Source organism: Drosophila ananassae, chromosome XL, assembly GCF_017639315.1.
Source record: "Drosophila ananassae strain 14024-0371.13 chromosome XL, ASM1763931v2, whole genome shotgun sequence".
Classification (NCBI taxonomy): Eukaryota; Metazoa; Arthropoda; class Insecta; order Diptera; family Drosophilidae; genus Drosophila; species Drosophila ananassae.
In genome coordinates this window covers 7,683,647-7,697,803 of record NC_057931.1, presented here as the reverse complement: position 1 = coordinate 7,697,803, position 14,157 = coordinate 7,683,647, and the positions used below count along the sequence as shown (strand labels likewise).

General features: G+C 40.1%; 3 protein-coding genes across 3 annotated transcripts in view; 1 reads left to right on the top strand and 2 right to left on the bottom strand.

The window, feature by feature from the left end:
• Positions 1-14,157, bottom strand: part of LOC6502283 (potassium voltage-gated channel protein Shaker) — a 135,064-nt gene that overhangs the window by 96,491 nt on the left and 24,416 nt on the right. The window lies entirely within an intron of this gene.
• LOC6502124 lies at positions 198-4,964 on the top strand. The gene is made up of 15 exons (XM_001966128.4): positions 198-373; positions 888-1,499; positions 1,553-2,140; positions 2,196-2,333; positions 2,392-2,538; positions 2,888-3,016; positions 3,080-3,254; positions 3,316-3,434; positions 3,503-3,611; positions 3,668-3,759; positions 3,821-4,038; positions 4,102-4,198; positions 4,256-4,398; positions 4,455-4,691; positions 4,749-4,964. Exons 2-15 carry the CDS (start codon positions 893-895, stop codon positions 4,830-4,832), a joined length of 2,883 nt encoding a protein of 960 aa, XP_001966164.1. The 5' UTR covers positions 198-373; positions 888-892; the 3' UTR covers positions 4,833-4,964.
• LOC26514100 lies at positions 7,990-8,949 on the bottom strand. The gene is made up of 2 exons (XM_014904544.3): positions 8,821-8,949; positions 7,990-8,752 (listed from the first exon to the last, which is right to left on the bottom strand). The coding sequence occupies exons 1-2, from the start codon at positions 8,881-8,883 to the stop codon at positions 8,069-8,071; spliced, it is 747 nt and encodes a 248-aa protein (XP_014760030.1). The 5' UTR covers positions 8,884-8,949; the 3' UTR covers positions 7,990-8,068.

Genomic DNA, 14,157 nt, shown 5'->3' with positions numbered 1-14,157 from the left:
CAAGTTTCTTGAGATTTCTTCCATTTTTATTTATGATAAGTGCGTAAAGATATAGCTATAGGATATAGTCTATAACTCGTCCAGAGAGAGACCCATAGAGAGAGAGAGAAAAGGCTGGGAAAGCTCTGACAGAGAGAGAGAGAGTGTGTGGGAAAGTTGCCGGCGAAAGTGTGGAAAACAAAGCGTCGTGAAGGAAACTCGCTCAGTCGAGAATTAGACGCCACAGCGTTCGGTTATCACCTCTCTGTCTCTTTCACTCTCTGCCTCATACTGTCTCTTTCTCACACAGCTGTCACTGTCTCTGTCCAACAAACACACACTTGCTCCCCCGCCGACTCCGGTGGAAAAGTGTGAAAAGTTGTATACAACACAAGTATGTAAATAAAATATAAAAAAAATCAAAAAATAAAAATAAAAACAAGAAACTGCATTGCTGGAAACACTTTATTTTTAATTTTAAATATTGCACTTATCTGGAAAAACTATTTTAAACGAAGACCGGAAAAACAAAACCGATTTCTATGTGATCTAAAAATATGGAATCGCTTTTTTTCGATCTACACTCGCTTCCCATAAATCAGAAATAAATCAAAAATTGGTCTTCCCTTTGATTTGCATTTTCAGAAAAGTGGGAAATTAAATCTAAAAATAAAATATAGATATACAATAAAGATAATTTATTATTCTCTAAGCTTAAATAGGCTTTAATAAAAATATGAATAATTAAAAAAATAAATAAAAGAAAAAGGTATAATTGTTTAACGAAAAGAGAAGCTTCTGATTTGGTTTATTTTCTAAGACGTTCTTCTCTCAAAAATCTCTTAAAAAATTATTTTGTTTATCTTCTTAATTTATTTTTATATTTTTTACTTATTTAATATTTTTAGACACTATGTTTCTGGCCGTAAACCAGAGCCTTCAGAATGGCAGCAAAAAAAAACGAAAACGCCGACCGGCAGGACAACAGGACACCGACTCGCCCGATAGCCTGGCCGATGATCCTGCCACTGGGCCGTCCCTTCAAGCAATTCCGTCCAGCGACCAGCTGGTGCTGAAAGGATCCACCGCCGAGTGCCAGGTGTGCCAGTGTCCTGGCCGCAAGTCCTTCATCCTGATCTACATCTACCTGGGCGCTCTGTCGCTCATCCTGGCCAGCCTGACGATCGTCTTCTACACCCAGGATCAGTCGGGATCGGTGCCCATCGATAGTCCGGCCAGGACGAGGGCGTTTCGGGCTCAGTTCCAGGCGGAGCTGGTGCGATCGGAGGATGTCCTGCGAACAATGGTTAGCCGCTTGCTGGAGGCCGAGCAGGAGCAACACCAGCAGGATCAGGCGCAGGTTCAGGCTCAGGCCCAGGAGAGCTCTGCTCCCAGATCCTATGATCCTTTGAAGAACGAACGGAAGTTCACGGACAACCTGATCAGTCACACCCCAAGACCCACGGGAAAAAGGATGCGAAGGGATGTTACGTCCTCGGAGCCGACATCCTCCATGCACGGTGAGTTGGGAGAGTGGCGGGGCTGAGATCCTAACCTCCCCTTGTCCTTTCAGCCGATCCCGTCATAGAGTTCTTCAACCCCAACCACCGCAAGGTCCTCGAGGAGCAGGACACGGAAATCCGGAAGAGGACCGGCCAGAAGGGTGCCGCTCCCGGGGGCGATGAGTGGATCTATCTGAACACCTATTGCCGCGTTCCGGAGAAGATCATCACGGGCTTCTGCAAGGGCACCCAGGACTACTGTCCGCCGGCGCCCCAGGGTCCGGTGGGCGAGGCGGGTCCCAAAGGACCCACCGGAAATCCGGGTCTGCCGGGCATACCCGGTCCCAAGGGTAACCGCGGGGATGTGGGCCTGCCGGGAGCGCCGGGTGTGGACGGGGTGGGTCACCAGGGACCGGCAGGACCTCGAGGGCAGAAGGGCGATGCGGGCGCCGTGGGACGGGCGGGACTGGACGGTCGGGACGGAGTTCCTGGGGAGCCGGGACTCGACGGAGTGCCGGGACGGGCGGGAGCCGACGGCAAGAACGGCCTGCCCGGCAGGGATGGCAAGGATGGGCTGCACGGCAAGGATGGCAAGGACGGTCTGTCCATAACAGGACCCAAGGGCGCCCAAGGACCTCCCGGAGAGAGGGGCTTGAAGGGTGAGTATCATTATGGCTTTGACTTTAAAAAAAGTCTATTATCCTTTTCCTACAGGCATCGCAGGACCTCGCGGTCGTCCTGGCAAGCCCGGCACCAACGGCACTCCCGGAGTCCCCGGAATCAATGCCTGGAAGATGCAGTTCCCCAACGGCAGCTCCTCCAATGATCTCCTCATTCCGCCCTCCATAACAGGTGGACTTTTTGCTCTTAATCTTAAATATTATTATTTAATTATTAATTTTTAACGCAGACTTGCATAATCCTGAGTTCCATCGCACGATTATTGTGGAGGAAGGACGCTCCTTGAACTTGAGCTGCTCTGCCACCGGAAATCCAGCTCCTCAGGTGGAGTGGCGACGCGAAGATGGTCGGACCATCAATGTCAATGGGATGGAAAGTGAGTTTTGAAGAAGATTTGGGAATTATTTATGATATTGGCTTATTAAAAGCCATTTTTCGAAATAATTTATTAAATATTTTAGATATTTTTTAATGAGTTTCAATCATTATTAAGAAAATTGCTTAGGCTTATCCTTAAATCTTTTATCCTTTTCTTGTAAACCCCTTTACAACACTGTTCTTGGATGATCTTTAAGTGTTGAAAGTGCTTTTTAAAACACCTTTCAACGCTCTTTTAGATTCTTTTAAGAAAAGTGTCTTGGAAATATATTTTCTTCGAACTATTACTGATTCTAAAAGTATCCCCTTAACCCCTATTTTTAACCCATTTTTTAAATTAAACCCAGTGGCATCTATTAGCGGACAATACCTGAAGTTCATCAACATTACGAGGCACCAAATGGCGGCCTACACCTGTTATGCCAACAACGGAATAGCTCCAGTTGCCAATGCCACTTTCATAGTGGAAGTTCATTGTGAGTTTATATATTTTAGGCTTAAGTATATAAGAAATAGTTAAGTAACCCCTTAACCCCTAGTTGCCCCCATGATATCGGTTTATAGACAAACCATCTATGCCGAATACCAGAGTAGCGCCACTTTGGAGTGCCAAGTGGAGGCCTTCCCGGAGGCCATTCGTTACTGGGAAAGGGCCTACGATGGCAAGATCCTAGATCCCAGCGACAAATACGGCATAGAATCTTATCCAGATGGGTAGGTTTATTATTTAATATATCCTTCTATTTATTCACTATTTTTTGTGTATATTTTTTAGGAACTTTAAGACCTCTATGCGCCTAACCATCAGCAGTTTGCGCAAAGATGACTTTGGCTACTACCACTGTGTGGCCAGAAATGAATTAAATGCCACGATGGTTAACTTTGAAGTGGCTCGTAAGTCTTGTGGCTTAAATTGTATATATTCAATTTTATTATTAAAATATTTTTTTTGAAAATAATAGCTCAAGATCCTAACAGTGAGACACCCTATGTGGGCAATAGCATCAAAGTCTACGGCCAAAGACCGCCAGAAAGTGAATGTCCTGTTTGCGACCAGTGTCCAGATCCTAGGTGGGTTCTAGGGACTCCTTGTTTATTTTTTAATAATTAATATATATATTTTTTAGTCTCTACCAATGCAAGGACTCTATCCTGAATAATTTTGAAATACAAGCCACTGGAAATCTGAGTTATCCTGGCTTACCAAAAAGGCAAAAGAGTAAGTGTTGGAAAATGGTTATTTTTTCAAATATTTTTCAATCATTTCTCTTCGAAAAAAGCCTGCTATTTATATGCTGTTGGAAAACCCGTTTTCCACAAAGTCGTTAATGAAAAGTTCGGTTCCTGGCTGAGAGATCCTGCCCCCGAAAGTGATCGGGAGAAGACGTTCGTCACCAACGAGAACGATCCTTACAACCTATTTGAGTTCACAACTCGGATCCAATACCGCATGAATAGTGTGCCCAGAAGAAAGTACGAGATACCCGAGGGTTTCTATGTGAGTTATGAGTAATAATTAAAACAAACTATTAACTAAAAATTAAAATATTGAAAACTACAGGGTAATGCTCATGTGGTCTTCAACAATTCCTTCTATTATCACCAAAGAAATTCGGATTTGGTGGTGAAGCTGGACCTGACGAGTCTAAAAAAGATAAGTGAGTATTAAGTAATACTTTAAAGAATAAAATATATAAATAAATATATAATTAAAGCCACACAACTACCGTATGCTGGAGTGGCTTCCGCCAATAGGCTCTACACCACGGACTACAATTACATGGACTTTAATGTGGACGAAGTGGGTCTCTGGGTGATCTACAGCACCTACAACTCCAACAACACTTTGGTGGCTAAGGTGAGCCCTTAATTACTAATTCTCTGTTAAAAATATTAAGTAAAAAACTCTTCTAGTTGGATTCTGAGACCCTCAAGATGCAATACAACTTCAACATCACGCTGGACCATCATCAGTTTGGTGAAATGTTTATTGTTTGCGGAAATCTGTATGCCATTGACTCTGGAACGGATAAAAATACACAGATCCGATATGTGGTGGACTTGTATAAGGGAAAACTATTAAATACAAATCTGCCCTTCTCAAATCCATTCAGTCATACCACCACAGTGGGCTACAATCCCTTGACAGTGGTAAGTTTTTATCCAAAAATTATTTGAGAAAAAATAATTATAGTCCTCCCTTTTTAGGAACTCTACTCTTGGGACAAAGGCAACGCCCTCACATATCCCATTCGATATAATGAACAGCGTCTAATAACCGACAACAGTTAGGATATATCTTTGTTTCCGAGATCTTTAAGATCCGAAACTGAGATCTGAGAGATACTTCGCTCAAATCGCACTAGTCTAAGTCTAAGGCTTATTGAATAAATAAAAGAAACTGTTTTTTTTTTCTATTAATAATCGTGACTGTTTCCCTACAGACTTGTTTAATATTTACTCTTATATCATTGATTTAAACACTTGTCTGGGCTTCTGCTAATTGCCTTTGGAAACATCAAGGGAAAGTGTGCGAAAGTTCTGAGGTGTGAACTGCTAATTTGCGAAAAAGGTGCGAGATCATGAGAGCAACCATAGGTGTAATAGGTGTCTGGATGGTACCAGTCTCAATAACCGGAATATATTTGTTAAGAGATCTCTCAACTCATTAGCCATAAGAGGAGCGGAACTCCCAGTTCCATTTAATTCCCACACATCAGCCTGTTCCAGGAGAGCACCTCTCCATTGTCAATTAGCTGCAATAATGTTGACATTATCCGGAGCCCATGCCCTTAATTATGTACTGCTTAAAAATGCCTGGAAAAGACCGCCCCACAGACCGATTGCAGCAACAAGTCCCATGATTTCTGGGAGGACTGCCAAAGGACCAAAGATGCGAAATTTGATGGGGTTGGGGTTTTTCGGGTTAATTTGGGCCACCCAGGGCCACACAGCTGTCACTTTTCAGGGAAGCCAGGCCGAGGCGAGGGGCTCAAATGGGGGATTTAATGGAGGAGGGAAGGATAGATGGATGGAAGTGATGCCTCGGAGATTGACGGACTGGCAGAGTGACGGCTTGTCAATATGGAGGAGAAAAAAGGCAGAAGACCCCATACCCCAGGAGCAGTGTGTAGCAGGGAAAGCGTTTCGATGTTTGGCATCTCTCTTGGAATACAAAAGACCAAAAGAACACTTTAAAAAAATTATTAGTTTATTTTTAAAAGATATAAGAAACTCTTTTTAGAAGGTTTTTTTATTTGTTATTATTTTAAGTTAATTTTTTTCCAAAGAAACTTTAAAGGAAGTAAAAATGAAATATATTATATGATACTAGAAAGGTTTCTGGACTAACTGAACCCATAATTTATACAAAATGTATTGTAGTGGATATATTTTCAAGATATAGTAACCTTTAACCCCGATCCTGATAAGTTATGGCCATCATATAGTATATTTTAATAAAAAATAAAACACTTTCAGCAAAACTCCCTCAACCTTCTTTAAATTACAGACAAATACATACATTTCTTGTCCTTTTATAAACCTTTTCTCAAACTCTGCCACTCCCCTGCTTTTCTCTCAGTGTCCTCCGACTAGTTCCTGTCCCAAAGCTCTCCTGGAAAAATTCTAGTTGCTGTGCGTGCCCCAACAAAGTCCCCCAGCTGGTTCGTCTCTCGTCAATTACATTGCATGTTTGACAATTTGCATCTTTTTTTGTCCCCTCCCCGAAAATCGTTGGCCAGAAACACCCCTTTTGGCCATTGTCTGAGCAATTTGCAGCTGCATTTTCCCGATTTTCTCGATTTTCCCGATCCAATTCCCCCACTCCCTAGAGAGTGAAGCGATTCGGTTAACAGTACTCCTGTCACGAATTGCGGTAACTTTGCGTGGCAAAATGGCGATGGAGAAGCTTAAATTGAAAAAATTCCTAACGGTACTTCAGGGGAATTTTTGAATATGTGATACCTAGTACTTGTTACTTGAATATATGAGGGATTTAAGGCTAAACTTTCTCATAAAATTAAATATTATTATTGTAGATTATGGTATAGATTCTAATCTATAATTAATTATAATATAATAATATTAGTCTTAACCTCACTCATCTCTAGACCCTTTTAGACCCCTGATTGATTTCCATTTAACCTCTTCAATCAATTAGAGTCGCCGAATCTGGTCTCAATTAAAAGGCCATCTTCTGGCAGTGACCATAAATCACTTGACACCGTTGGTCGACCTTTGGTCCTGCCATCCTGCCGGTGTCCTTGCTACTCCATGAATGTGTTTTGATTTATGCAGTTTTAAATATATTTCATTTCCTAGCTGCCTTCCTTTTTTCTTTTTTTGGTATTTTTTGGCCAAATGCCAACAAAATCGTTTGACTGCCCTAATCCTCAGATTTCTATTTTATTTTTTCGTTTCGCTTGTGATGTTGAGGCAGGCCCATCTGGTGCCGTTTGTAAGGATAATGCGCTCTTGTCAAATTGCCAACAAACAGGATACGCAGGGCATGGGGCATGGGGCATGGGGAACAGCTGTTGGAGGCTAAGCGCATTTGGCAGTCGCTTTCATTCCGCCGGAATCCGCTCCGCCGGAGTCCGTGGACAAACAATTTTCATGCTCGAGCGGTGCCATGTCCGCACTACTCCGCCACACCACCATCCGCAGGACCTTCTACTTTCCTCCTTAAGCCGCACCATACTGGGAGAAACTTGAAGTTTCAAAAGTTAAACAAGCCGCAAAGGCCAATTTAAAGGCTTCTTTTAGAGTTGCATTTACGTGTTAATCGTTTTTAGAGTGGCCAGATCGATTACCAATCGAACAGTATGACCAACCTTCTAAAAATAACAAAATTAAATGTGTTTTAAGGCTAATCCTCCTAGAGAATCCCCCTCTTCTTTAATTTAAACTCTTCCAAAACTTAAACCTCTTGAAATCATAGAATTTAATATATTTTAATGAAGAGCTACCATTTTTTCTTAAGTGCACTGCCCCTCTAAGAAGTAACCTCCCTGTTTAGCAACAGTTTGCTTCATTAAATTGCAAACGAGCATCAGGAATTGAGTGTCTCCCCGAGGTGGGGGCTTGATATTATTTTTTGAAGGAGCGGTAGAATGATTTTAAGAATCACAGAGTAACTGGATGGGGGCGAGGATGGGGGATTAAATATATAGACAGAGTCCTGAATGAAGTGGGGTTGTAGGTAGGAAGCCATAATATAATTTCCACTGTTTACGTTTTAATCAAAATGCAAAATGTAATTTGAAATTTTTAGCTTGAACAACGTGAACAGGTCACTGGGCCATAAAGAACTCACAGTTTCATGGCCCAAATCGAGTCAGTGATGTCGGGCTAATAAAAGCTAAACAATTCCAATTATAATTACAAGAAATGGAGAAATTGTTCTTATGAAACTACTTTCTAAATGAAATCATAAAAGAGAAATTTCTGAGAGAATAAACTGACATATTTTATTAAAAAAATACAAATTCCAGTTGTACAGTATTGGGGGTTTTTAGATTCCCCTATTATAATAAATGGCCAGTAGTTTTGTCATGTTTGGCGATGTCAGCTCTTATTCCCTGGAAAGTGCACGTCCACCTAGAGTTGTTCCTGCGGCACTGGTACTTGATGGATCGGCCAAAGGACTGCGACTTTAACTGACAACTTTTGCCATCAGCAGTCGGCTCAAAATCGTTCTTGTTCGTTTCGTATATCAAAAAGACTGTGTAAGTCATTGAATCGCTGTGATTGTCCATGTGTTGCCTAAAACGCCGGGCTTGACCAGCGATGGCCATCGCAAATAATTCCCAATCCCTTCGTACTGCTGGGGAGTCATTCCTAGGATGTAATCTACTTTCTTTAATATAACCAATGTGCTTCTGGACAAAAGAGTCTTGCGGACAACCCCTGTCTTTTGTTACCACTATCCTTTTATGATTTCCCTCAATCACATCGTTTTTACAGGCGTATTTTATGAAAAGTTCGGTGCCACTTTGCAACTGCCAATCGAATAATTCTTGTTTAAACTGAAAGTCGCAAGTCTGTTCCAAGTCACAGTACATCTTCAGCAGGTATCGGGCACTTTCCCTAAGCTTATTACCATTATGGTAGAGATTACCCTCGCTAATTACGATATGGAAGTTTGGTCTACACTCCATTTTAGCTATAGACCCTAAGTCGATGTTCATCGTAAAGTCCCGCGCATATGTCTATAAAAATAAAAATAAATTTATTTAAAAAAAAAAAAAATTAATAGAAGGGCTAGTAAAAAACTTACTACATTTTCCAAGGAGGAAAATACAAAGATCACACCCAAAACTTTTAAAATATTGTCTTTCATCTCTGCTCGAACTGGAACTCGAATTGAAACTGAACTGGGTTGCCTCGCGACTGGGCTATTTATGGGTGATGGGACGTCGAAATTTATTAATTTATAGATTAGTAGAGATAGTATTCTCTGGAAAACCTTAAGTACAGGTCAAGATGTTTGAGAATTATCAGTGTCATATGTGAGTGGTGAGTAATCACAATCGAGGTCTATCACTAGGTCGACCCCTATCATAAATCCCATGATGGGAAAAGTATCTGGAAGCGATGAGGTAGAAAAGTAAAATAGGGTCTTTAGACCTTTTCTCCTTTTGTTTCTTATGTTATGGGATAGAAATTGCCAATCTTCAGGAGAATTATATATTAAGTATAGTATACTAAGATACAATATAAAAAAACCGACCGTCTAACAAAGATTAAAGATTAATTATTAATTTTCCAAGAAACAAGGCTTTTTAAAAGTACTGTTCTCTTGATAAGCTTTAAGTACTGCTGTGATATATACATGGCAGTACCTGGTAATCGCAGTTCAAGGTTCAAATCCCATTATCATTTCCCAGAATTTGAATTTATTCTTTAAATCAACATGCTCTGAAGTGTGATTTTTTCACAAAATAAAAAAGAACCAAGATTGAATATGATTTGTAGTTAATTTTGAATATTCTAGAGAATGAGTTTATTTAGCCGTAAAATAGCCAAATTAATGGCACTGCCAGCCAGTGAGAGAGAAGGCTAGCTGGTGTGGAAAAGAGAAAGGGAAAGCAATTACCAAGAGTCCAGCTTCCAAGGGCCAAAGGCCGGGCGGGCCAATAATCATGGCCAAAGCTGCCAATCGTTGATGCGTTAAATTATTTCTCATAATAAAGCCAAAGGATGTCAGAATAGGGTGTCCTGGCCAGGAGTAGAGGAGGGGAGTAGAGTGGGTCATGGGGATAGGAGGAAACTTTAATGAATGACCCCGTCAAGTGGCAGAGATCACTTCAAGAGGCAATAACTTGGCTTAAATGCTCGTAAATAGAGACCCAAAGTGTCCTACCTTCTTTTCCCCGGCAAATGAACAAAACTAGTCCTTTATATAATAACTTGAAACTATTTCTTAAAGGAATTCCTCAATCTATATATGTGTTGGAAAACTTTCGAGTGTCCTTGCAAAAGAGTTAAAAAGTTAGGGAATAATATGCGAAAACTTTGTAGTTTTTAAATACTTTTTGAATCAAAGGGGTCTTACTTTGTTAAGCTCTCTTTATAACCATTAATTTTTTATAGATTTTTAATCTTTATATTTAAAATATATTTTAATTTTAATCCTAGAAGTGGTAGTAGTTTGGAAAGTGGGGAGAAGAGGTTGTTTAAAAAGAAGGAAAAAGCAAGAGGTCCTTTGTGGATTAGACAATGCCCCTGATGGCTCTCGCCTCGGTTTCGCAAGCAGCTTTCTCTCCCCCAGCTTTCTCCCTCTGATTTCTCTGCTTTCTCTGCTTTCTCTACTTTCTCCTTCTCCTCCTCCCCTACCAACCCCCTCCGATTTCTCAGCGTCGTGCCAAAGACAATGGGCCAACTGCACAATGTCGAGTCGGACAGCAACGACATCGGTCTCGAAATAAACCATAAACCCCCGACAAGTGGCGACCTCTGTTGCAGCCACCACCTCCTCCCCCTTTCCCCTTTGTCCTGCCACCCCTCTTAAAAAACATCCACCCCCCTCGTTCCCCTTATAAATTGCATTGTACTTTTAAATGCGTTAATTGAGTGCCACGAATTGTCTTTCAGAGTCTCCGCCTCTTGTTCTGTTTTGGCATCTTTTGTGTTTTTTAGATATTCTGATTGTTTTTTTTTTCTGGTTTTTGGCCCCTCGAGTGGGACATTGTGGTCTTGTAGACCAACAAACAACAAATCAAAGTCAAATGGTCAACAAGGGTAACGAATTCTAAGGGGGATACTCGCTCTCTCTCTGCACAAAATTAAAACCCAAAAACCCAAAGCCAAGAAAGCGAGAACCCAACACTATTGAAGCCACAAACTTTAATTAAAATTCCCTTCTTTATTTATTACTTTCTTGAATTTCTATTTAAAATACTTGCCATTCTATTTGGACACTGCAGTGGCAGTGCAGTGTATTATAAGCCCATTCTTTAGGGTCTTGCCAATTGAAATGTTGGCCAGAATCCTAACCCAGCTCGTTTGGCTGACACAGTTTGAAATGCTTTTCGCTTTGACACTTTTGCGTTTTATGGTCGCCAATAGAACTCATGCAGTCCCCCCTTATCCCCTGTCCACCTTGCACCCCCTTTCCCCCCTCAACACTCTCCCCTTTCCCCCACTGCCATTATCCCCCCGGAAAAAAACTCATATCCCCCTCCCAAAAATACACCATCTGATACATTTTGTGCTTAGGTTCACTTCAGTGAACGCATGTGAGTAAGCCAGATTACACTGGAAAAAAATATACAAACCATACAAATTTCAAGAGTTTTTTAATGTTTATATTAAGCTATAGTTTGCTTATTTTTTGGAAATTTTTATCATCATTTTTTTAAGGTTTTTAGAAGACAATTTGAAACCCTTCTACTTCGAGAAGAGAAAAAGAAATATATTTATTTAAGTTTTAAATTTTATAAGAAAAAATGTTAAAAAAAATAATTAAGAATACTATTAGCTTAATTTAAAGTTTTCTTCTGTTAAATGTTTAAATCTTAAATGACCCTAAATTTTTATTAAATAATTATGTAACTTCCCACTTCCCTCTAGATGAACCCTCAATACCTTTTTTTTTCAAATATCTTTTAAAATATTTTTCCAAATTTTTTCAATTAAATTTGTATGTTTCGTAATCCCTGTTTCTCTCACTGTATCCACTGACCAGTGGTAATGAGTCGAGCTCATGGCGCGTGTTATGGCCGTATGCGCTCATTAATTTCGCTTGAGTAAAGTTCAATAGGACACCCACCCAGTAGAGCCCCACCACCCAGGCACCACCCCTCCTCAGGCACCACCTATTTGCACCACCAGGTGGCAGACAAAGTGCTGCAAATTTCAACAGGCGAATGAAAAATGATTTGCCAGACCGTCTAACAAATGGGTCGCAATTTTTGTTACGTGGGTGTGGCAATAAGTCTGGCAGTGAGTTGCCAGTTCCCAGCTACCATCTACCATCTACCAGTTACCAGTTAGGAGTAACCATTTACCAGCTGGCCAAAAAAAAAAAAAAAGAGCTGATAAGCAAAGCCCTGACCAGGCCAGTCCAGTCCAGTCCAGGACAGGCCATAACAGGCCGGGTAAGTAACTTGGCCAAAACGAATGGCCAGCAATTAGACAAAAGGCAAAGACGCAGCCGGCAGTTTCACAAATTTGTTAATGGAATGGCCAAAAAAAAAAAAAAATACAAAAAAAATATATAGAAAGGGGCGGTGGACTAAAGCAAAGCCATCGAGTCCTGAATCCTGGGCTGGGTTAAGTAACTAACTAACGTGTCTCATGCGATCCAAAATCGATGACAACGGCGTTGAAAGGGTGTTTCTTTTTGGTATCTGTGGGTTTAGGCTTTAACGGACATAGATCCTCTCTTAAGCGGACAGGAAAAAAATTTTTTTTTTAAATAATAATTAAAACACTCTTTGGAGATTGTATTTTTGTGTCTTAGTGTCTTAATTTATTAAATTTAAATCCTAAAACCATCATGAAACCATTTTTTGTATGGGTAATGAGAGAAGCAATATTTTTACACCCTCTCTTTAGCGGACACCGGAAAATAGTCATTTTAGCTCTTTAAAGTAAAAAATTTTTAAATAGAAGCTTAACAAGTGTCTTGTTTATTTATTTTTGGTATTTATATGAGATTTTAAATAAGTAGGAAGAAAATTACTCAGATCCTCTCTTAAGCGGACACGTAAAATTAATTGTGTTTCTGGAGAAAGTATCCATTTCTGGACACCCTGTTGGCCAGATGCCGCCACTACCTATTGACATTGACAAATCTATGGCCAACACGGCCCAACTTGGCCAACAAAAACAGCGTCAGCAGTAATCAACTGGCAGGACAGGACCTGGCCAGGACCTGAGGCAGGACTTGCATTTTATCAACGTATTTATGTCGGTCAATATGTTTGAGTTTTCAATTAATTCCACCGCGCCTTACGGTATGCAATCATCTGACAAACTGATAAGGCTCGACACCCACACCCCCACAGCTCTGCAAATATTTATTTATATATATGTGTATATATATATATATATAGAGAGAGAGAGATGTATGGGTGTGTATGTAAATGTGTTTTGGCCCAGTTAAGCGAATACTTTTCACCTGGCCAAAAGCAAAAGGTAGACGACAAAAAAAGCTGCGGACATTTCAATTTCAATGCAAAATAGCTGTGAAAAGGGGGGGCAGATGGTAGTAGAGGGGAGCTATACAGAAGCTGTGGCACTTTCAAGTGATAGACACTGAAAGAAATACATAATTATCTTTTTTTTTCAACTCTTCCTTGGGAAAGAAGTTCCTTTCAATTTAATTCTTTAGTTATTTATTTATTTAAATGAATCCCCTAATTTTTTTCAAGTGCATAATCTCCAGTGTTGCCCTTAAATATTACAACCGTGTCGATGGTTTCGTCAACTTCAAACACTTCCCACCATAAATACTCGTACTTTAGATGAAATGAACATGAAAGACACACACCGAGGCGACATAGAAAGAGACGGCTAGCGATAAAGCGAAAGAGATGGCATTAACATCCTGGCAGAACCTAAAGAAAGGGTAAGGATGTGGCTTATAAAGTATTCATATGAACATGCTTGGACCCAAATGCCTTTGAAGGGCAACAAAGGAGCCAAATGGAAACAGTTTCGTGCACATTTCTATAAATTCAAAGTTGGCCCGAAACAGAAAAGGGTCTCACAAAAAAAAGCTATAAAGGGGGCGGGGTAGGGGGCGTGGCATCTAAAGGCGGGTCTGAGACCAGGAATTCATGCAAATTTTAAAATGTTCAACTGTTGCTTTTCCAGTTAAAATGGGGGAAAGTGTAGCCAAAAAAAGGGAAAAATATATTTTAGCTTTTAAAAATATATATTTTTTAAAATAAATATTTAAGAAAAATGGTTAAATAAAATTGTTTTTTTTTAAAGGAAAATTATGCCTAGTTCGATTATGTTTAGTTTCATCTTTTAATTCTCAAAATAATAGAAGAAATATGGTTTCAAAAAAATTGTTTTTCAACAAAAATAGACACTTTTTAACTTCTTTTTAGATTTAATATTTTTTAAAATAAAATCTTGTGAGAGAAGTTTAGTTAAAAAC